This window comes from Vulpes vulpes, chromosome 4, assembly GCF_048418805.1.
Source record: "Vulpes vulpes isolate BD-2025 chromosome 4, VulVul3, whole genome shotgun sequence".
NCBI lineage: Eukaryota > Metazoa > Chordata > Mammalia > Carnivora > Canidae > Vulpes > Vulpes vulpes.
In genome coordinates, this window is record NC_132783.1 from 122839655 (window position 1) to 122863111 (window position 23457).

Below are 23457 nucleotides of genomic sequence, written 5' to 3' on the forward strand. Positions count from 1 at the left end.
TTTTTCATTTCCAGTTATAATTTTTTTAACTCCATAAACAAATAAAGATATATGTGTATGTATATATATATATATATATATATATATATATATATATAATCTATCTGCATGTGTATGTACATGTAGGTGTAAACAAATGTACAACTACAGCTCACTAAACCAATGGAGGGTTTTTTCTTCAGTTCTTCTAAGTTAATGGTATTTAAATATCACTATGTTTTTTACAGCTCATTAAAATAAAACAGAAGCATTCAGAGGAGAAACTACCTGTTTGTTACATACTGGCAGCTAAAGTGACCAAATAATAACGTACTCACTACTATCTCATTCATGGAGAAGACAATAACATAAACATTTGAACCTTTACACTTACACGAAAAAGAATCGTGTGCAGACGTGATCAGTATTTGGGACGACCCATATCTCTCCATGTTTGTGCAGGTCAGGTGAGGTGATCACTGTAAATGGAAGATAAAATTAAAAACTCATTTTATTCTAAGTTACTGTATCCCTCATCTTAGAAATTTAAAAGCAAAAAGCACATGCACAAACACATGAAAAATGTTTAGCCTTATTAGCTGCCAAAATTCTAAGTGAAAACAATGAAATGTAATGTAATGATTTTTTTTTAAAATACCATCAGTTTAACAACAGGAAGGGAATCACTTGTTTGTTTTTTTTAAGTCACTTGTTTTTGTTTATTATTATCAAAAGCAAATAATCCTGACTCGGGGATGATGTAGAAAGCAACTTTGTGTCCTCCAATAACTATCAAGGGTTGAAAACTTAAAAGGCAGTTAACAGTGGTTACTGAAATTCCCAGCAGAAGAAGAAAAATGCTTTTTTTTAGTCAAGGTTAGATTTTATAGCAAGAACAAAGAGAAGTATATGATCTTGCAAATCGCCTATCAATTTGTCTACCCCAAGTTCAGAATAGAAGAATGATTTCAGTGTAGAAACAGAAAGACCTATCAGGTTCTGTTCTTAGTGCTTGGTTCATCTTTCACATTTCTCATGGTATGATAGATTCCAAAACCAACTTAAAGAGGAAGGCGGAATATTCACAAAAGAGATTAGCAATACTTGATCAGAAAAATATAATTACTATTCTGAGATATCTGCCAAGAATAAAATACAGCAGTTTGAATTCTTGCCAATTCTGCTCTGTTTTTCACCTTTAAGATATCAATTGTACCTGTTTTCCATCTGTGCTCTTAGCGAAGGTCGCAAGGAATAATGCTTTCACTAACCCATTATGAGCATTCTGGAAATACAGTCAAATTCTTAAATACAGATAACATAGAGAATTAACTCTGTGAAGTTTGTAAAACTTTCAACCTACCTTCACATAAGGCTATGCATTTTAAATTACGGCTTTGCAGAAATTGGGATTGCTGTCCTTTTTTCTGTGACTAAATTCCAAAAGAATTTGAAAATCAGAGTGAAAATAGGGCAGTTGCTCAAGTGAAAAAAGAACTCATCATCATTAAGAAATAATAGCCACTAAGATAGCTCCAGATTAAAAAAAAAATCTATCTAGACTAGCAGGGATATCCTTGAATTCTTTCTTAATGTCAAGCTGTATTTGTTATAACACTTAATTTCTATACATAATCATTATTAAATCACTCTCAAGATAAGTGAACTAAAGATGCTCAATTAAAGTTTAACAGCCTCACATCATAGAATTAGAACTCAAATTTATATTCACTGGAAGCCTCGCATCCTCATTTCAAGGGAAACAAAATAAAAATTGCATGATCTTTTCAAACATTATGATCAGTTATTCCAGATCATCTAACTCACCCAAAACCAACCTATTTTTACAGCACCATTAACTAAGCTGCAGAGGTTTCAGGAAAATCTCATGCAGAAAATCTGTAGTTTTTTGTTTTTGATATTAGGTTAGCCATACTTATTTTCCCCAATTTAAAATCACATTACTCCTTAAGTAGATTTCTAATTTGTCCAGAATGGTTGTTTCTATTGAAACAACAAGGGATTCATGCTTGTTCTTTTCTCTGCCTTGAATTCTCTTTCTCCTATACGGCTCATGTACCCACTGCCTCGAGTCTCCACATAGTAACCTCAGATGGAACATCCATTTCTGACTACCCCAAGCAATACTCATTCTTGTTTCCCCCTTCCACTCCATGGTATTTGCCCTGATTTTTCTCCATTTTTCTCTACCATCTAGCATTCTTTCTATCTAAACATATATTTAATTTATTAATAGCCACTCAACAGAATGTAGGGTCCCAGAGGAATTCTCTCTAATGCTTTTTTGTTCTATTTTTGACTGTCATGATAGCTCAATGCCTAGGAATCTCTAACATTATAGTAGGAGCTTAATAAATACTTGCTGAGTATTTTTCAATAAAGGCATTTTGATTATCACATTTTAGGGTAGATTTTATGTCTTTTGAGTAATGGCCATTTGAAATAATTCTGCAGACTTATAAAGCCTGCGTGCTTATGGAAATCCTGCTGGCTAATGAAGCTAGAGCTCACTCATCACATGCAGCCACTCGAGTCACTACAACACCTGTGATGCACTGCTGCTTTTACTGCTTGACGCCGGCTCATCTTTGGCTGTCACCTTCTGCTTCTTGTTCATCCCTGAAAACACCAACAAAATAATAATTTAGGAACAAAGCTATGCAATATCCCTCAAATACAATCCAGTGACACTGCAAAGTTCCACTTTAGGCAAAGACTTTGTGGCATCTGGTCATAGAGGACCATGATGGGCGCCAGGAGAAGCTGCTGTGACCTGGGGTGGAAGTTCTGACAGTGTTAAAAATTAGATGATTCAGTTTGGTTTTCTTTGTACTGAAAACAGAGATTGTTGATCTATATTTAATTCGGCGTGGAATTTACTGTATTTTCTAATAAAGGAAAATTATGCAAGTTCTTTTGTCTTTAATACTCCCAAGTTTTAGCTTACTCTGTTAATGCCTGGACTTTTTACTTTGTGAAAGATTTTAGATAGAACTAAAATTCATATCTGTTTTAGAATAGATAGATATTTTTCTATATTTTATTTGGAAAACTGTCCAAAATTGAGAAGTATGTTGTGTTTTTTTGTTATTGTTGCTATTTTAGTAAAGTCTTGATGAGAATGAGTAAGTTGCCACTGGTGTAAATATAATTCTTTCCAAGTTAGACATACCCCTAAAGGTGCAGAGGTGGAGAAGGCCAAGCTGAGGAACAAGGCGTAGGGTTTCAGACATGCACTTCTGTGAGAAAAATCCCTTAGAGGGAATGTCCTGTTCTCTACTCCTGAAACTCATAGCCTGAAAGCCAACTACAAAGTTACTTCACAGTATTTGAAGTCTTACCAATGCTGAGGATGTCTTTTATTAAACTGGTTTCATTTTAGTTTTTCATTGTGTTATGTTTTAATGAGATTTATCATCTGATTTATGCTGATTTTAATTTGTTTTGTCCTTTTAATTATATTATTCTATTTTCTCTATTACCTTATTCCTCCTGGTATTTATTTTTTTAGTGTTATTTTGACATACTGACATATTTTGACATACTGACTGACAATATTCAGTCAATATCTTCAAAGGTTGTTGCAACAATATTTCTCAAGCCATGGGCTTTTCTACAATGTGACTTGGCCACTCTTTCATTCAGGGATGGAGTCTAATACCCCAACCCTCAAAGTTGGAGGGGCTTGTAACTGTTTTGACCTATAGCATATGTGGGAAGTGTCACCATGTGACTTGTGAGGCTGAGTCAAAAAAGGCCTACAAAGTCCACCTGGTGCTCTCAGGACATGTGTTCTGGAAAAGGTTGGGGTGGAACCCTGAGAAACAACTTGCTGTGGTTGAAAGAGCATGAACTTAGGCAAAGGAATTAGATGGTTAACATTTACCTGGTTATGAGACCTCTCAGGATATCCTTTTCTATAATAAAAAATCTTAAAACTTACTAACCAGGTACCACATAAATGACATCTCCTGAGGTTGTGCAATATAATCACATAATTGTACATATGCAGGAGTACACAAGCAAAACCAACTATACATGCAGGTTATGAATATAAAAACATTTGAAAGTCTGAAGGGGAATACCGAGAACACTGAGGTTGGGGAGGAGAAAAAAAATTTCACTTGTTATTTTATACAGTTCTACGTAATTCCAATCTCTTTTTTTTTTTTTTCAATTTCTTTATAGTGAGCACAATTACTTTACTTTTAAACACAGTAAGTTAGTAAGTTGTTGCCCCCTCAAAAAAAATCATACCAATCATCACAAAGTATTCCCCCAAATTTAAAAGTGCAAGGAAATCACCCCAAATTCCACCACCTGAGGATAAGGAATGCTAACAATGTCATGATCATTCTTTTCATATTTTGAATTTACCAGGCTCCTCTCTAGCACATGCTTTCAATTTTTTCCAAAATAATTTTTTTGTAAGTTTCACCAAACAAGATGTCAATAAGTAGGGTGATTGTGGGGGTGTTTTTCTAATCTTAAGTTTTCCATACTGTTCAAAATTTCTTTATATGATATATAACAATTCAAAGATAAGATGTTGGCATGATACAGTTACAATCCATGGCCGTGAACTACTATATACAAATACTTTTCAGTGCTCTACAAAATGTTTTACACATACTGCATTCTCAATATTTCCTTGTGGATGGAATAAATGTAGAAACTACTCAACAAGACTGAAATTAATTTTGAAATTGAAAAACCACATATTCTACTTTATATACTAGGATATTTTAAATTCATACTGACATGTGAGCTTTGTTTTCGCTTCTGACATGTACGAAATGAATTAAATGCAAATATATCAAGTAAGTTTCAGTCACTTGATATAACAAAAACCTCACAAACTTGAGGTTAGAAATGAAACACAAGCTTACCTGAGTAACCAAAAGATATGCTTGACATTGGACTAAGATAGATTCCACTTCCATACATTGCACCATGGAGCTAAAGGGGGGAGAGGTGGAGAGAGAGTGGACAGTCAATGGTTTCAAAGGTCAATATTTTACAAAAGAAAGGAATCAGTCTTATGTTGGGAGGATTAACTCTTAGAAAACGATAAAGCGCTTTCCGAAGGTCTAACATGAAAATAATACTACTGATACCCTTGTCTTCAAAATTCAGTGAGTTGATATATGAAAAGACATAGCCAAAGAAAAAAATCCTTGATAAAGGTTTTCCACTTGACCTATGACAAAGACAGTCACTTATAAAGTACTATAATAGGTTTTTATGTTAATGACTCCAAAATACTGAAAACAAAACAGTCTGAATTATACACCACAGAGTTGGGATTAGGACTCACATGGTAGTATATCAACAAAGTAGCCTACTCAGGCTTTCATTATGCAATGCTGTCAACCCATTCTTATCTCCTCTAAACTTGTAGGTTACAAGTTTCATTAACTGAAACTTTTTGACTGGTCTAAGAAACTACTCAGGACAATAAAAATTCTCTCTCATGATTTCTACATTTTAGGGCCCCTGTACCCTAGTCGTTACTAGCTAATTCAGTAAGTGTGTGTTTATGGACATTTGCATTTAACTGTATCATCTTAACTGTCATTGGAGCGTGAGATCCAGCAGAGCTGATGGGATTGAACATGTCATTTTCTGACCTCTTTCCATAGTCAGATAAAAATCAGCTGAATGAGAACGAAGTGGGGGTGTTGGAGGTGAAAGGCAGAAATAAAGAGAAACACTACAGCCACAATAACTCCCAGTGCTGCCCCAGCGACCATGAATCAGGCAGCAGATGGTTCTTTGGTGTTCAATCTCTCTCTTGCTGATTCTTAGCGCTACCTTTTCTTCTTGTAAAGTATTTACACTGAGGCAGTGCTCAAGAAATCTGTGTTGAATTAGCAGACATAATGCTTATGTGGTTTTACTTTCTGAATAACTTTTTTTCTACTTAAATTCAAAGTGATTTTACAGTTTTCTCATAGGGAATTCAATTTATTTTTCTTTTCATCCTTGTATGGTGTATAGGTCCATTCTGATTCAGTTATTTTATGAATATTACTTATACCTGTTAGAAATTCTATATAATTTTTGAAGCCCACTTGCTTCCCCTTTTTCATAATAAAAAAGCACCAGGATTGCTTACTGAACTCTTACACTAAAGCATATATGGTCTTGTGAAAGCATTCAGAACATTTACCTGCAGTCTAGTATTAGAAGCAACAACCAGACCATTCCTCAGGATAGAGTGCCAGTTTTCAATGTGTGAGCCACTAAAGCACAGAGGAGGGGAAGGACAAAGTAAAACCAAACATTAATAATCTTCTAAAGTGGCCATAATACAATAAGTCATGTACCATCTGAAAGTCTTGAATGTCCAAGACAAGTCTCAGGCAGGGGACTATTCAGGGTTAATAGCCAACTACTAAAAGAATGTTTTCCTCCCCACACGTTTCTGGGAGACCAAGCCATACTCACTGAAATGCAAAGGTGCTTCCAAAGAGTTTTTTAGCAGCTCTAAAATTAGATTCTTTGGCTGGTGGACTGCTGAGAAGAAGGAACTGATGTGGTGTATGCATAAACTTCAGTTGCTGCCATTTAAAATAATGACAAATGAAAATATGTCAAAACTAACACGTATCAGACTGATGACAATTTCAAATTTTACTGGTTTAAGAATTATCTAGATTCAAGCCACACTAACTTACATTAACAAAACCATTCATTAAAAAGAAAGACCCGCATAAATGATAAATCATATGGAGTTGCTGATATGAAGGGTAATTCTTTAGGCTAATGGAAAAGTAATAGGAGACAGACAATTCAAAGTCATTTATATTTAGCTTTGGAATACACTCCGTAATCATGTCCGAGCAGATCTGCCTTCCTAATTATGTTTCTTTTTAAGACATTTATTATTAAATTCCCTAAGTATACAGTAGCTATTCAACTGGGGAAATATCTGAGTTTGCTAAGCAGAAAAGAAAAGTTAGTTCAAGATTTTAAAATAAAAATTATCATCATGCTTTATTTGCATACATTTATAAAATTGTAAATTGCCTACATTCAAATATAGTTTCTCCTTTGTTCATGAAAAGAAATTAAAACAGAATCTTTTGAATTAGTCACTTGACAAAATTTTTTTAATTGCTGCCCTTTCACTTAGGGATATATTTATATAGGATGACAATATAAAGGAAATCTCACAGTTTTAGAGTTTCATAGACAGGAAAGCTAAGATTCTGGATACTGTTCTTTTTAGGTTTTTGATCAGAACTGAAATCAGAGTCCATTAGCTTTTCCTTTATTTTGTAAGTATATTAAGCCGATAAGGCAATATCTTCTCTGCTGTGGAAAAGTGGAGCTGTGCCAACAAGAAACTGACAATGATAAAAAGCACATTACCTGTTTCTGGTCAATCTCGATTCTTCCTATCACTTGTGGAATAACTAAATGATTTCATACTGACCCTTTTACTTACTGAAAAGTTCAGGGCAGCAGCCTGAATTTGAATTTGATTTCTTGGGAAAACCTGGAGCTGGTGTACATATGGTAATTTCAAACTGAGGAATTAGGGCTAACCTGAGATTACTTCAATTTTTGAAGAAGCTGCCTAAAACTCACAAGAATCACTTCTCCCAACTAGTCAGGACTCTTCCCTTTGTGTATATATAAGTGAAAAACCAACTTACCCTGTTAACTGGCAGTTTCACAATATGTGACCTATTACTTGAAATAACCCTGAAATTAATTAAAATAATCCATCAGTCACAAATATATGCCAAATATATTTAATGATTTTTTTCCTTAGTTGGCAAGTGATTGAAACTTCTGTTTACTGTGACATTAACTAAATTAAGTAATCATTTTACTTATTACATCACTTTTCTTTGCTTCCTGAAACAATTTAAAGAGAGCTTATGTAACAAAAAAGAACGTTTTAATCTGAGAAGTAGTTCCTTAGAGCCTAAGAGATAATGATTTTTAATTATTACAACCTCAGATATCAGCAAAATGAACATTTCTAAACATACTTTCAAAGGATGATCATCTAGATGCAAAGCTGATTCACACATCTGCTTCCTTGGCTCTTCCCTACATTGTCTAATTAATAATCAGTTTTGGCGAAGACCTTTTTCTTTCTTTAAATATTTGAGGATCATTGTGCTGATATATACAGTGGTTTGTACACAAAAGCTTATTCACCATATTTAGACGCTGAGGTTGAAAAACATTACATTCAGGTATCTGAAATAACTAGTTATTTTGTGTTTTTCAGTACAGAAATTAATAACTAGGGAAAACTCTAAAAAATATTTTGGTGGATTTTTTTCTCCTTGAAAGAAGAGTGATTAACAAACAAGCTGAAGAAAATGATCACAAATAATTAAAAGTTAATAATCAGGCTGACTACTGGGTGAGGGGGGATTAGATATTTGAGATTTTTACCTTCATTTTGAATATGACAATGTGAGAATGTAAAAAATTACAGTGAAAAATATGTTATTCTACTCAATCAAAATTTCAATAATAGGTCATAACAGATACAAAGAAGGAAGACCTCCAAATCTAATTTTTAAAGTTTTATTACACTAAATGATTATTGTAAAATTCTAAATGAAAGTAACCAGAATCATTCCTTCTCCTTTGCCTATCTTTCCATAATTTTTAAAAACTTCCTGGTTGCAGCATAAAATAGGTCTTATTCAGATCAATCTCTTGTAATCTTTATATTTGTATTACTGCATTTATAATCATGGTGAATTCCATTGTCCTTAAGTTTTCAGTGATTTCAAAGAGATTTGTACATAAAACCCTTATAGATATGGGGAGTAGATACTATTGTCTTCATTTTGCAAATAAGAAACCAGAGGGCAAAGGCTCTGAATGAAGCAGGTGTGGTAAGAAGGGTGTTCTCAACTGGCTCTCCTATTATCAGGTGAGCCCTCCTAGTTTCCATGCAGGTTATACCCCTCACCAGGCTCGCTCTGAACAGAGCAATCATCTGCAGCCATCAAACAGAGTTCATCAAATTTATACTGTTCTTGTTAAGGGAGTGAGTCATACAAGACAGACATTTTAGAAAGATTTTCAGTAAGTGTTTGAAACAGTGAGTTTTGTCACTTAGTCCCCAGTTAACTAGAAAATTAAATGAACCACAACAGCTTCACCATATAATCCAGCTAATCACATTTTTTAAAACTATAGACAAACTGCTGTCAAATACATTGTATATCTGTGTAGTGCATAGGACAGCATTTTCTTCCCCTTGTGATATACAAGTTTTAATTAAAGTGAGAGTCATTAAGGACTCTGATTGTAAAATCACCAGGCCTCAGAGGCTTGTAGAACTGTAGCATTGCAGGTCTTGTAAAATAGGCCTTTTTTTTTTTTTCTTCCCCCTTAAAGCAGGCAGTAGAAAATGATGCTGTTTTCATTAAGAGGAAAACTAAAATTTTATACCATTGCAGTAGGGGATGAGCAAGGGGGTCTTGTTTATCCATCTGCTTCTTGATTTCCAGATATGGTGCCTGGAAAAAAAGGCATCATACTTCTTGTAAACATTCCTTTTTTTCCTTTTAATTTTTTCCTTTATGCAAAAGGAAAATGAGGTTGAACAGGTATGTCTAATCTAGTTAAACCCGGAAGCTTGTGGCTGTGACAAGGTAACAGCAACAATTACCCTACCTGTCCCCCTACACCATCAAGTGATGTGAACTTTCAACTTCATGGGGCACAATGGACTTGCCCTAACATTTTGCTCCAGAGGCTTCCTCAAGCTTTAGCCTGGCTCCCATGCACTAGGCCATGTCTAAAGGTGATCCTAGGCCCCCTGCTGAGTCGCTGATGGAGAAAAACTCAATGCTGCCCAAATACACAAGGTACCTACCTTGTACCCACCCACACTGCTAGCCTTCTAGTAATTTTCTACTCATCTCTCCTGTTATTTCCTGTTCCCCACAGACCCCTACTTCTCCATGGCTCACTCTCTTCTTTCTCTGCTCTCACTTAAAAAAACCCAGTCACTTTTGTCTTACTTGGAGGTGACCTCCCTCACACTGCAAGTCACTCTCCCCCACCGTAGCCCTCAAGTTAAATTTATCCCTTTAACAAGTGTCAGGCGCTGTTTCTCTTTGAGCATGACTGTTTTTACCTTTTAACTAACATTAAAAGCAAAACTTGTAATAGTTACCCCTCACACTCATATCTGAAGGTACTGACTTAGGTGCAGAGCTTTACAAGAGACAACTGGACAATATTTACATAAGAAGAACCCTTCTTTTCAAAGTATTTAATGGAATTTACCCAGACAATTAACCTTTTTCAGAGAACAAAAGGCAATCCATCTGTGACAATTTAGGTCTATCTAGAGAGCAGTAAGTACCTTCTAGAAAATAGGACAATATAATGTTAAATTTACTTGGAGAGGAGTAAAGGTTTTGACGCAATAAAATCTGACAGCATCCCTAAGGAATGCACACTGGAAGGGGGTGCAGCATTACTATTTACCATCTTGACAGTGAAGAAGCTAAGCATCAAGCAATTAAGCAACTTGCCCAAGGTCACAGGCTGCATCATTGATGAGCAAATTATACAACACAGGCCTCTGACTTACTAGGCTGACACCCAATCATCTCCACTGCCTTCTATTAAAATAGCTTACACATGACCCAGAATAAAGGGAGCAAATTTTGGCAGAGAGCTGATCCCAGAGTCAACATTTTGTAGCTATTTTCGTCCAAGAATGATCTGGGTCTGGGGTATAGTATAATAAATATCCTATTGCCACCAAAGCCTTTGGTGACTAAAAAATGTTTACTTAACTTTGTATAAGCCACTGGAGTAGGTTCATGTTTTCCCCCAAGCGGAAATGCTTCACTGTTTTCCTTTCCTTATACAAATAATAAATATTTGTTTGAAAAGGAATTCAGGTGATACAGAAAAGTATGGCATAGAAAAACAACTAGCAAGGATGATGGTTTTTAAGCAAATAATATAACTTGTGAATTAAAGATCTCTTTGTTTACCATCATCCGACACACACTATTTGTTGAACAAATGGATGAATATTTGATTACATGAATAAATATCTATCCAAAGACTCAAAACTCAAATCTGGGAATGCAAAAATGTACTTGGGAGCACATTTTCAAGTACAGTGGACGTGATAGGGAAGAAGGGAGGAATGGCACAGAAGCTTTGCAGGCCTCAAGGAATCCAATACTTTTTCCAAAAGACAGAAATGACGTAGGGTAACACTTACAAGCCCCCAGGGTCTATAAGGCAGTGCAAGCCTTGAAATCACCATATGCAAACCAAACCCAAAGTGTTTATTGTTGTCAATTATAGATTATTAATTTCTACTTATCACGATGAGTTTTAAGCCTTTCTCCAAATCTTTGGCAATGGATAGGCCTCAATAATTCAGTAGCATGTGCTTTCCGAAGAGCTAGACGATAGCCCAGTGGTATGTTAAGACTTTCATAATAAACCTCAATTCTTGCTCATCAAACATCACCAAACCTCTGTAATGTCTACAAATATAATAAACTCAATACTCTCGAGGAGTCTTGTGTCCTCCAAAGTTGTTTTGAGATTCTATGTTCTAAAATATTTACGTTCAATTTACATGACAGAATATTTGTTTTTATTTTAACATTAAAATAATGTGCTAAAATCACTACTGTTAGTTAAAATGGACAGTCTAGGAAGATGGTACCAAATTTAACCCTTGCTTTAAGGTATTCAACACATCTCCACATACTCCAATTGTTGCAGAGAACATTAGGATCACAATTATGCAATTACCTTCCAAAAGTCCCAGTGGTAGCCCACTAGTACACTGATGTAATTTAATTAAAACGTCCTAGTACGCCACAATCTTAATTTTTAAAGTACTTTAATTATACTCCCATCTAACAGAAAAATCTACATTTCACTATACAGCCAATACTCTCAGACATTTTTAAAATACGATTTTACTCAAGCAAAACTGAACCATACAAGATCACAAGATGATATACTTACTTGTGTCATTTCTCTAATAGAAGTTATGCTATCCAGCGCTTTCATTACTCGATCATAGTTCTTCTTCTGTTTGAATGGAAAGAAAAACAGTATTCACTATAAGCCTTTGCAGGCCTACATATTACTAGAGGAACATATTTCTGTACATGGATTTTCCATCAGACTTGATTTGAAAGCACTGACTGTGTTGTGTACATAAAATGGAAGGCTTTAAATAAGATGATTCTAGGATGTACGATGTATAACTGAGAGGGAAGAAAAAAGAAAGCAATACCAATCCTAATATAAGTACATAAAATCATGTTTAGCTTACAGGGGGAAAAGTATAAATACAAAAAAAAAAAAAAAAAGATATTGGGCTCCTGATTCTTAGTTTCACTAAAAAAAAAAACTAAGCCGTGATGAATAAAATAAGAATAGAATCTTTCTAAAATACAAAAATCCACTTTAAATCTTGCAATATCATTTTGCTTCTATTTTCTTTTGATTGAAAGACTATTACCAAAAGAGTAGACTAGTTGACTAGTTAGTGTATAAATGACTTAACTTATAATTCATCTTTAGGGATACTGTAGCTATGTGTACTGTTGCCACTTATGAAGGAAGGAAGCTTTTCCAAGGGCATTTTATATAGCCATTGTTCCTACAAAATGATTTCAAGATGGATAGTATTAGAAACTAAGGCAATTTTGGCTCAAATTTTGAAAATTTTGCTCTTTCAGAAGGATCCTGCCTCATCTCCACAAATATCTATAAAATTGTTTTCTCAAGAAATGCCAGTTGGTCAACAATATGGCATTACTTATTATTATTATTACTTTCACTGACCTTCAGATAACTGGGGAGGAGGAAGGAAGAAGGCGAGGAACGATTAGGTAAAAATACAAAAGAAAAGCAAAAATTGGTTCTTTTATCCACAACACTTAAAATGACAATGAGGTGATACTAAAGCTAGAATCTCAAAAAATAGTGAAATTAAATTCATCATATCAACCATCACCATGCAATTTACTACTGCTATGCCCTTCAGGCAGACAGGATGTATAAAGATCACAATTTGAGAGGATGAAGTGGGTCTAGTTTCATTAAGACGAAGTTCTGAAAGTGATTTTAATAAATGAAAGGATGGGGAAGTGAGAGGATATGGGAAAAATAAAAGGAGGCTGTAAATCGAGTTTTGGGGAAAGAACCGTATCTACTAGATGGATATGTGGTCCACAACAGGTCAGGGATGAGCCTGATGTATGAGTAGGACAGGAGGAAGAAAGCGAGAAGGACTAAAATCACAGCTGCTGCTACAGGGGATGGTTAGGGCATGCAAGGACAAGTACTCACCCTGGGGTTGAAGGCCAGCATCTGAGGATCATTAGGATCCACCACAGAAGGATATGGCTCGAAAATGACAACTTTTCTAGGAGATTCCAACGCAGACCTACACATGGAGACTAGTAGATCTACCACCTTGAAACACATACATAAAACAGTTAGTGTCCCTGGTGTCTTAGCACACACTTTGTCATTCATTACTCCTCCCTCTCGTGGTCATGGAAGTTAAGTAGGAAAGCCTCAGAATTGCTATCAACTTCTCAAATCTGTAATTTATGGCTTCAGACCACATTTGACCAAACTTGACTATTAGCTTGAAATAGCTGACATGCGTTGCTTCCAATTATGTCCTGGTATGTCTTTGTTATGAACTCGTATTATGCTCCAACATTGCTCTAGGCTCTATGGCAGACATGCACAAGAGAGACAGCTCCTCTCTCACAGAATTTACATTCTAATGGAGAAGATGCACAACAAAATAATCAGTTCACTATATGCTCAAATATATTTCTGGTTGTGTTGAATGCTGTAGTAAATATTAAGCAGGTGTTAGAGACTTCAAAATGGCTAGGAAGGTCGTAATACTTAAACAGAGACAAGAGTGAAGGTAAGAGAGGGAGATACAGCTCTGGGAGAAACCATTCCAGGTGATGGAAACTGCAAATTCAGGAAGTGAGTCTGATGTACTCCAAGAACAGTAAAGCTCCTGACATCATCTTACTTCTTACTCTCTGCCTATGGCCATTAATAAATGAACTTGGCAATAAAAAATAAAAAATAAAAAATAAATGAACTTGGATATGCTAAATATGATGGTTTTATTCCTATATCCTTCTGGGACCTCTTACTACAATTAAGAAGCAGTGTTATTTAATGGTTAGAGCAAAGCCCCTCTCTCCAATTCCCAAAACAATATGCTTCTGGCAAATGAATCAAGAAAACCGACACTGTCTAAATGGAGAGAAGGCACCAGAACAGACATCCCTATAGTGTGAAGATAAGGGACATCATAAGGAAAGCAGTGGACTTAATCTTTACAGAAAAAAATATTTCTAGGAAGTTTTTAGACAGGCATTTATAAAATGTACAGTAAGAGTAAAACAATTCTTGATTCTGTGGTTAATGAGAGGGGCACAGTGACCTAATGACAGTAGGGCTCACTATGTTGTATATATACTCACAAAACACATCCACCCCAATCACAGCATCCAGAATTTCCAGTGACCTAAAATAATCAGCAACACTCAAGCCATTGGATATGTGATCTATAAATAACACTTCCCAAAGTACATAGATATACAGACTCACTCAGGAAACAGTAGAACTGAAACAGCTTATACGTTTCCAACACACTATTTCACTTATGTGTGTATGTGTGTGTGTGTGTGTGTGTGTGTGTGTGTGTATGATTTCAAAGCAATAGATAGAATAAAGATATAATAAAATCCTTTTTTGTCTTCTGTACCCACACTCACATTCCTTCCATCCAGAGAGATGCGCTTTAACCTAGATACAAATTGTTTTGGGCATTATCTGGTCTCCCAATAAAAGAAAAATCCAAATAAAAACTCCTGAAAAAGAATAATCAGTAAAATAAAATAGGCTTTTCTGAAACTCTGGTGGTGGGGAGGGAATTGGTGTTATCTTATAAAAAAAATTTAATTAAAAAATTCACATGTCACAGTATGAAATTGAAGCTTTAAAAAGGTATATGCCCTTTATGTATAGGGTCAAACGGTCTTCTACAAGAGTACTAAAACCACTCAATGGAAAAAGAATGGCTTTTTCTATAAATGATGGTGGAAAAACGGGATATCCATATGCAAGAAGAAATGAAGTTGAATGCCTATCTTATACCACACACAAAAATTAACTCAAAATGGCATAAAGATCTAAACATAAGACCTTAAGCTATAAAATTCCTACAGTGTGGGAAAAACATGACACTGGACCTGGCAATGATTTCTTGGATTGAGACCACAGCACAAACAATAAAACAAAAATAAACAAATGGGACTATATCAAACTTAAAAACTCTGGTGCATCAGAGGACACAATCAATAGAATGAAAAGGCATGGGATGGGAGAAAATATTTGCAAATCAGATATTTGAAACAAGGTTAATATCCAGAATATATAAGAGTTCTTACAACTAACAAAAAGAAATTAAATAATTTGATTTAAAAATGGTCAAAAATCCCAGATAGACAATTCATTAAAGAAGGCATACATCTGGCCAACAAGTCCACAAAAAGATGATCAACATCAATAATCATCAGAGAGATGCAAATGAAAACCACAATGAGGTGTCACCTCACAACCAGCAGGATGGTGTCTATCAAAAAACAAAACCAAAAACTCAGAAAATAACAAGTGTTGAGCACATGAGGAAATTGGAGCCTTTGTACACTGTTGTGGGATTATAAAATGGTGCAGCCATTACAGAAAACACTATGGAAGCCCCTCAAGAAGTTAATAATAGAACTTCCATATAATCTTGACAAGAAGGGACAATCCCACTTCTGGATATATATCCAAAATAATTCAAAGAAGATCTTAAAGATATTATTTGCACACCCATATTCATAGCAGCATTATTTGCAATAGGCAAAAGATGGAAGCAACCAAAATGTCCATTGACAGTTGAATGGATAAACAATATGTGGTATATACATACAGGAAATATTATTCAGCCTACAAATGGAAAATTCTGTCATATGCTACAACATTGTTGAACATTATGCTAAGTGAAATAAACCAGTATAAAATAAACCAGTATAAAATAAACCACCAAAAGACAAATACTGTAAGATTCCACTTATAAGGTATTTAAAGTAGTCAAATTCATAGAAACACAAAGTAGAATGATGATTACATAAGGGGAATTGTTTAATGGACATAGAGCTTCAGTTCTGCAAGATGAAAAAATTATGGAAATCTATTTCACGACAAGTCAAATGGCACTACTGAACTGTATACTTAAAAAACGGTTAAGATAGTAAATTTTGCGTTGTGTTTTCTTCCACAAGAATAAAGGTACAAATATATACAGTAATATAACCTAAACAGTGTGTCCCTTTCAATCAAATGTTTATTAAATACCTTGTGCCAGAAGCATCAAAACAATCAAAACTACCAAAAATTATATGCATTCTTTTGCCAATAATTTCACCAGTGGAGTCAAGTAAACTATAGTGAAATAATAGACATAGGGGTAGAGAATTTAATTAGAATATTTCTGCTAATAATGTTCAAAGGCAACTTCAGAGAAGTAACATAACTACCACAGCAAAATGACAAGCTGTCCACCCAAGCTTCCTACTCCTTGTTTCCCCCTGTATAGAGCTCTTGACCGGAGGCAGCTGCTCTGTGTACATTACTACCCCTTTTGTCCGGGTAAGGCTAAAACTAGGTGGCTAGTTTTAACCAATGGATCAGCAGTGGAAAGGGGTGCGCTGTTGGAGAAAGGTGCACCTTCTCCATTATCTCTGCCTCTACTTACGCCATGTACTAAGGACAGCACAGCCACACAATGGAAAGGGTCCAGTTCCCTCAATCATCACACAGGAAGCTGCCCAACAAACATTCTAACTGGACAGTAGTGTGAGCAAGAAATGAAAAAGTCTATCATCTTAAGCCCCTGTAATTTTATCTGTTACAGAAGTTAGCAGTCAGAATTTTTGAACAAAAGTCTGTATAACACTGTCTGGATTTGTATTCATTTGCACATGTTAATTTTTCCATAGAGTAAAAGGTCTACTTTAAAAAATAAAAGGTAACAACGACTACGATTTCTTTTACCCCAAAATATGTATTTCCCCACTCCCAGCATTAAAAATGAAAGATCCGGGATCCCTGGGTGGCGCAGCGGTTCGGCGCCTGCCTTTGGCCCAGGGCGCGATCCTGGAGACCCGGGATCGAATCCCACATCAGGCTCCTGGTGCATGGAGCCTGCTTCTCCCTCTGCCTGTGTCTCTGCCTCTCTCTCTCTCTGTGACTATCATAAATTTAAAAAAAAAAAAAATGAAAGATCCTTTTTTTTTTTTTTTTAAGTAGGCTCCATGCCTAGAGTGGAGCCAACATGGGGCTTGAACTCATGACCCTGAGATCAAGACCTAAATTAAGAACAAGAGTTGGATGCTTAACTGACTGAGTCACACCGATGCCCTGAAATGAAAGATTCTTAGTGGGATCTTAGCACATAATAGCGAGTGCTACAGCCAGCAAGACATCTTTGTTCCTAGATTGAATACTCTAATTGAAGAAGCAATCTGTAGGCTAAGATATTAGGATAGGGAAATACAGAATTCAAGCAAGGGAACTGGGCCATTTGATGAGGGAGAAAAAGTCTGTGGGTTTACAGAATCACAAGCTTCCAAAGGTCATTATTATATACAACGCAACTGGTAGAGCAAGACTCTCTCCACCCTCCTCTGCAGGTAAGGAAGACCTTGGAGCACTTGCAAATGTGAAAATTCAAGTCCAGGAGAGTAAGCAAGGCACATACAGGAATGACCTACAGATATATAATGTATTCTGGAAAACAGAGGACTTTAAAACTGAAATCAATGGCTTTCAAACATTTCAATATTGATTCTTTTTTAAAAAATATGAGAGCTCAACACAAAAGAAATAAAACGGTACTTTTTTGGTTGAAACAGTATATAGGGGCTTGGACTCCTTGCTGCTGAGACACTCTTGTCCCACTCCAACCTCCTACTGCATCCCTCTAAGGAACATTCTTGCAACCTCAGAGAACCACTTAAAATGCAGGAGTCAACTGACACATTAGGACTACTGACATACAGTTTCTTTCTGTCTAGAAAGAGAATCAGTTTCCATGTAATCTTTAGAATTACAACCAAAATATTGGGTACTTGCTTTAAAGTAGTGAACGGAATTTTCCACTTCAGAGTAGAATCACTAAATGCTCTGATTTTTGGATACTGATCTTTAGAATTGAGTCACTAAACTGATATGATTGAGTAATTGTGTTTTGTAATGATCATTATAAAATCCAAATTTAACTTCTCTTTAACAACCATTATTTTTTGAGAATCTATAATAAGAGGGGGCAAAAAGCACCTAATAATCTATCAACCTACCCTACTGCTAGCATGATGTTAATTTTCCTTCTAGGGGCAGCCCTGGTGGCTCAGTGGTTTAGCGCCGCCTGCAGCCCAGGGTGTGATCCTGGAGATCCAGGATCGAGTCCCACATCAGGTTCCCTCCATGGAGCCTGCTTCTCCCTCTGCCTGTGTCTCTGCCTCTCTCTCTCTCTCTCTGTGTCTCTCATGAATAAATAAATAAAATCTTCAAAAAAAGAAATTTCCTTCTAATTAATTATTTCTTATTTCCAGGCTCTGATACCTTCCCTTTTCACATAGTCTAAGGGCAATTTACATCCACTCAAATGCACAAATGTTAACTTTACCACTTGAATAATTTTTATTTATATATATTGTTTATAATTCATTTATATTAAATTTATATATTTTATACATATATACTCACATACCTATCTATGAATGTATACATATATGTATATTTACAAACATACGCACACCTGTGAAGTTTAATCATTTTTACATAGCTATATTTTAATATATGTGTTGCCGAAGCAAGCACTTACATAACTATAAACAGCATATATTAAAGTATCTTTTTTTAGCAATATTAGTTCCAATTGATGAGAAAAACTTTCACCAAAAAAAAAAAAAGGAAAGGAAAGGAAAGGAAAGGAAAGGAAAGGAAAGGAAAGGAAAGGAAAGGAAAGGAAAGAAAAAAAGAAAGAAAAGAAAAGAAAGAAGAAAAGAAAAGAAAAAAAAGAAAAGGAAAGGAAAGGAAAGGAAAGAAAGGAAAGGAAAGAAAGGAAGAAAAGAAAAAAGAAAAGGAAAAGAAAAGGAAAAGAAAAGAAAAGAAAAGAAAAGAAAGAAAAGAAAAGAAAAGAAAAGAAAAGAAAAGAAAAGAAAAGAAAAAAAAAGAAAAGAAAAGAAAAAGACTTACCATGGTCAGACACACACTTGAGAAATCTTCTAAATACTGGCTACTTACTCATTTTCTTAATTTCAGGGATTCTGAGAGCCTTTAATATGCAAATATGTGCATGTTGTTTATAGGAGCAGTATCAAGCCATATTTTTGAAATTTAATCATTTGATCTTTTTTTCCACATTACATCTGATCAATTCTATACTGTTTGTATTATTGGTCATTGAGAACTCATTATATTACAACTGTTTTCCTTAATATTTCTTCAAGTGGACATATCTCAGTTTAGTTAATCAGTGAAATGATTACGTTAAGAGGATGTATGTAAATCCATGAGGCCTGTGTCATTCTATATTAACTGTTGTAGTTCCATCTGGTGTAATGCCTGTTACATGGTAGGTGTTTGATACTTGTTGAACGAATGTCTGTTATATGTTCATTTTTTCCTAACCATCTTTGTAAATTTTATCAGTGACAGATTGGTAATTCTTGTCACATTTACCTTCCCGTTGGTTTCAGTAAAGCTGAAAATTTTCTTATGTTTCTTTATGAACTATAGGTCCATATTTGTAAATCATGTGTTCATTTCCACAATTAATCTGTTAATGGTCTTCATGTCTTTCTTTTTAATTTTTATGTGCTTTTATACAACTATGCTTGAGGCAAAACAAATTTTCTCATGGTTAGCCCTTAATGTTCACTATTCTTTCCAGTAAAAAATGGAAAGTATGTGAGGACTCAAATCTGTTGGTATTTTCCTTCACCATTTCTTGAAACTGCATAAATGCACAAACCTGATACACTATCTGCATTGTGCATGCTTGGTTTTACTCTCCCCTAGTTTGTATATAGTATTTTTAAATGAAACTCTTCTTTAAGTCTTTTTGGGAATTTGTTTTTACACACAGTGTACAGGGCTAAATTGACTCCCGCCCCCATGTTGGAGGTCATTTGTTCCTGCCTCACATACTAAATCAATTTTCATTTTACAACTTGACGTGATACCGCCTTTAAAGTATATTAAATACATTTATAACTAGATCTCTTTCTGTTCTTTGCCACGGCTGCATTTAAAAAAAATACAGGGTTGCATAATGTTTTTTTTTAAGAATTTATTTCTTTATTTGACAGAGAGAGAGAGCACAAGTAGGCAGAGTGGCAGGCAGACGGAGAGGGAGAAGCAGGCTCCCAGCTAAGCAGAGAGTGTGACACGGAGCTCAATCCCAGCACCCTGAGATCATGACCTGAGCTGAAGGCAGATGCTTAACCAATTGAGCCACCCAGGCACCCCAGGATTGCAGAATATGCTTTTGTATATGCTTGGTCTAGCCTCCCTTAATTAACATTCATATTTTTGTTTTCTCTGATTTCTTTTCTTATAAATTTATTAGAAAGTTAGACTCCATAAAGAAATTTTAAAAATAAATTGAAATTTTGATGGAATTCGCGAAGTAAATTCTGGCATCTTTAGAATTTATTTTTTCCTTCCAGAAGCATGGAAAGCTTCTCTACTTCCAAGCTGCTTCATTTGTTTTTATATTTTTCTTCCATGTCATAAACACTGTTATTGTAAAATTGGATTTTTTTTATATATTCTGCCCTTTATTGTTTCACCCAAGTTTTAAAAATAAATTGGCTTCCATTTTATGGCACTATAACTTTACAAATAAATTTTACATAATGCATGTGCAAGGGTTTCGATATTTCAACTTCACCATGACAGAGTCACAGTTATTTTTCAAACACAAGAAATTTGGCTTAATTTCTTCCCTTGGCAACTGCCAAATGACAAAACACTCACTAGATACAGATAGCAAAACTGAGTTTCTAGCTAAAAAAATAAAATAAAATAAAAAAGTCAAACGCCAGCTTGCTTTTTGGTTTACCGTCAAACTATCAAAAAATGTGTCCAAAAGAAGAACAGACTGAAGGTAACTAGTGTATCAGAATAAATTTTTCAAATCAAAATCAGGATAATTAGCACCATGTGTTCCTACCTGAGCTCCGGTTGCTATCTCATCAGCAGCTTCATTCATTACTCCCAGGGTTTGAAAAGCAAACACGCATAGCTCTCGCTCACACACAGTGGGCTGTAAAAGAAAGGGCAATCAGTTACAACGCTGTTTTTTCCATTTTCCAATTCCTAAATTAAATTTATGACATTCCATTAAATATAAAGAAAATGCAGATTTCAGAATGTTAAAAAGAAAGAAATCAATCATAGGACTTTATTTAACAAAAGTTAAATTTCTAAATTTGGGTAACAATTGGTAAATAATCATCTAGTGATATGGATTCAGAAATATAAGAAATCCATTTCAAATAGCTGTTAGCATCAGCATTTAGAATTTTTTAGCAATAGATGGAAAATCCATCTCTCCTACTTAATACACATTTGTACCTGAGATATATATATATATATATATATATATAAAGCAGACACCTAAGCTGGAGATATACTAAAAAATGAGATTAGACTCTACAGCTGTGTAAAACAAACATACAAAGAAGAATCCTACTTTTTTCTAGGTAATTTTCTTTGGAAGAAATAAGCATGACTGCTTACTTGCTACCCAGCTCTTGAAAGATTGGTTTTGTTGCAAAGACTTTTGACTTCAATAACCTCCTGAAGTCAACAGCACTGAAATATACACTCTGCAATTGCTTTGGAAAACTTCTCATCTTTCAAATCTAATATGGTGTCATCTGTTTGATCTATCTTATCTCTCGAGATACATTGCATTAGGTAGCTGATGAAGCCTAACACGATACAATCCATGGTGCCACTGCCTAGCAGACAAAAGTCATTTGTTAGTGCCACTGGCCCTGTGCTCACTCATTTCAGAAGACCGCTTGGTCTAGTGCTTAACCAGTGGGAAGTATGGTCCTTTAGGGTCCATCCTTTATGTTCGGAATGGGCCCATATGGTTGCTTTGTAGACATAAGCATAACCAATCACAAACATTTCTGGCTGACATTCCCCTAAGAGAATTCCAGGAAAACAACCAATTGATACATTTCTTTTGTACACCTTAAAAGTACAGTTTGATTACATTTCCGAAACATTAGGAAAATCTACCTCAGAGGAAATAAATTGGAGAAAGCTCTTTTTCCAGACTCAACCTATATATACCTGCTACATCAGATTGTTCAATTTCTGCTACTTATTCTTAAGTTTAACCTATTTTTAATCTTCTATTTTTTTTGTGTGTTTCTGTGCACATATATCTCAGCCTCCATTTTCTCCAGGGACATTGGTTGTTTCTTTTGTTCACTTTCTGGAAGCATGATACGGTCTGAAATAATAACAGCAGTCATTTATTGTATATTTCTTATCCTGCCAAACACTATATTGGTATTTTATTTTATTTTATTTTTTTCTATATTGGTATTTTAGTGGACCTGTATACAAAAAGAATCCAAGGAAAAGATAAACCATGGAAATCATAAAGGGCCCTAGGAATTTATTCCTGTACAGCTACCCCACAAAGTCCACTGAGGAAGTAAACAGTGATACAGAAGGTTTTTTATTTTTAATACTATTCTTGTCAAATAACCATACTTTTTTTAATGAATAAAATCCATCAATCCCAAAGGAATAATAAGATAAAGCTTACTAAGTGTATACAAGTAATAATTGGTTTTATTTTTTCATTTGAACTTTGGCAATCAATTATACTTTGTGATCATCCTAATATGTATATATGTATGTATATATGTACCTATCTACATGTATATTCACACAGATTCTAGAAACTGTTTAAAATAATATAAACTATGTTTCTCAGTACCAAATTGTTGCTTTAAACAACAGAAATGGAAATGAAATAAAATACCTCACACTATATGAGATTGGATGGATAAAGTTTTAAGATTTCCTGGATATTTTTGGTTGAAATGATGCTGATTCACAGGAATATACAGTTACTGCAACTATATGAAGAAGGAAATCAGGTACCCTAGAAAACTAGAAAACTTTGAGAAGGAGGAAAGGCAATTTCACTACCACACTAAAAAATTTGAAGTACACCTTAAATTCTTATAATCTTCCCCTTTTTTAAAAAATAGCAAACATAGAGGTAGTGATAGGTGATTAATTTATATGCTGTATTAACACCAAATTAAGTAAATACTAGTGAAT

General features: G+C 34.9%; 1 protein-coding gene across 4 annotated transcripts in view; it reads right to left on the reverse strand.

Annotated features, from left to right (window-relative positions):
- PARP8 (poly(ADP-ribose) polymerase family member 8) overlaps window positions 1–23457 on the reverse strand; it is a 173710-nt gene that overhangs the window by 14462 nt on the left and 135791 nt on the right. For all 4 annotated transcript variants that reach the window (XM_072756941.1, XM_072756944.1, XM_072756943.1 and 1 more), the window contains exons 16-26: window positions 21314–21406; window positions 13336–13461; window positions 12001–12066; window positions 9436–9503; window positions 7665–7713; window positions 6451–6563; window positions 6173–6245; window positions 4890–4959; window positions 2546–2619; window positions 1343–1412; window positions 374–458 (exon numbers count right to left, since the gene is read on the reverse strand). In XM_072756941.1, the coding sequence (XP_072613042.1) occupies window positions 374–458; window positions 1343–1412; window positions 2546–2619; window positions 4890–4959; window positions 6173–6245; window positions 6451–6563; window positions 7665–7713; window positions 9436–9503; window positions 12001–12066; window positions 13336–13461; window positions 21314–21406 (887 nt within the window). The remainder of the gene's footprint in view (window positions 1–373; window positions 459–1342; window positions 1413–2545; window positions 2620–4889; window positions 4960–6172; window positions 6246–6450; window positions 6564–7664; window positions 7714–9435; window positions 9504–12000; window positions 12067–13335; window positions 13462–21313; window positions 21407–23457) is intronic.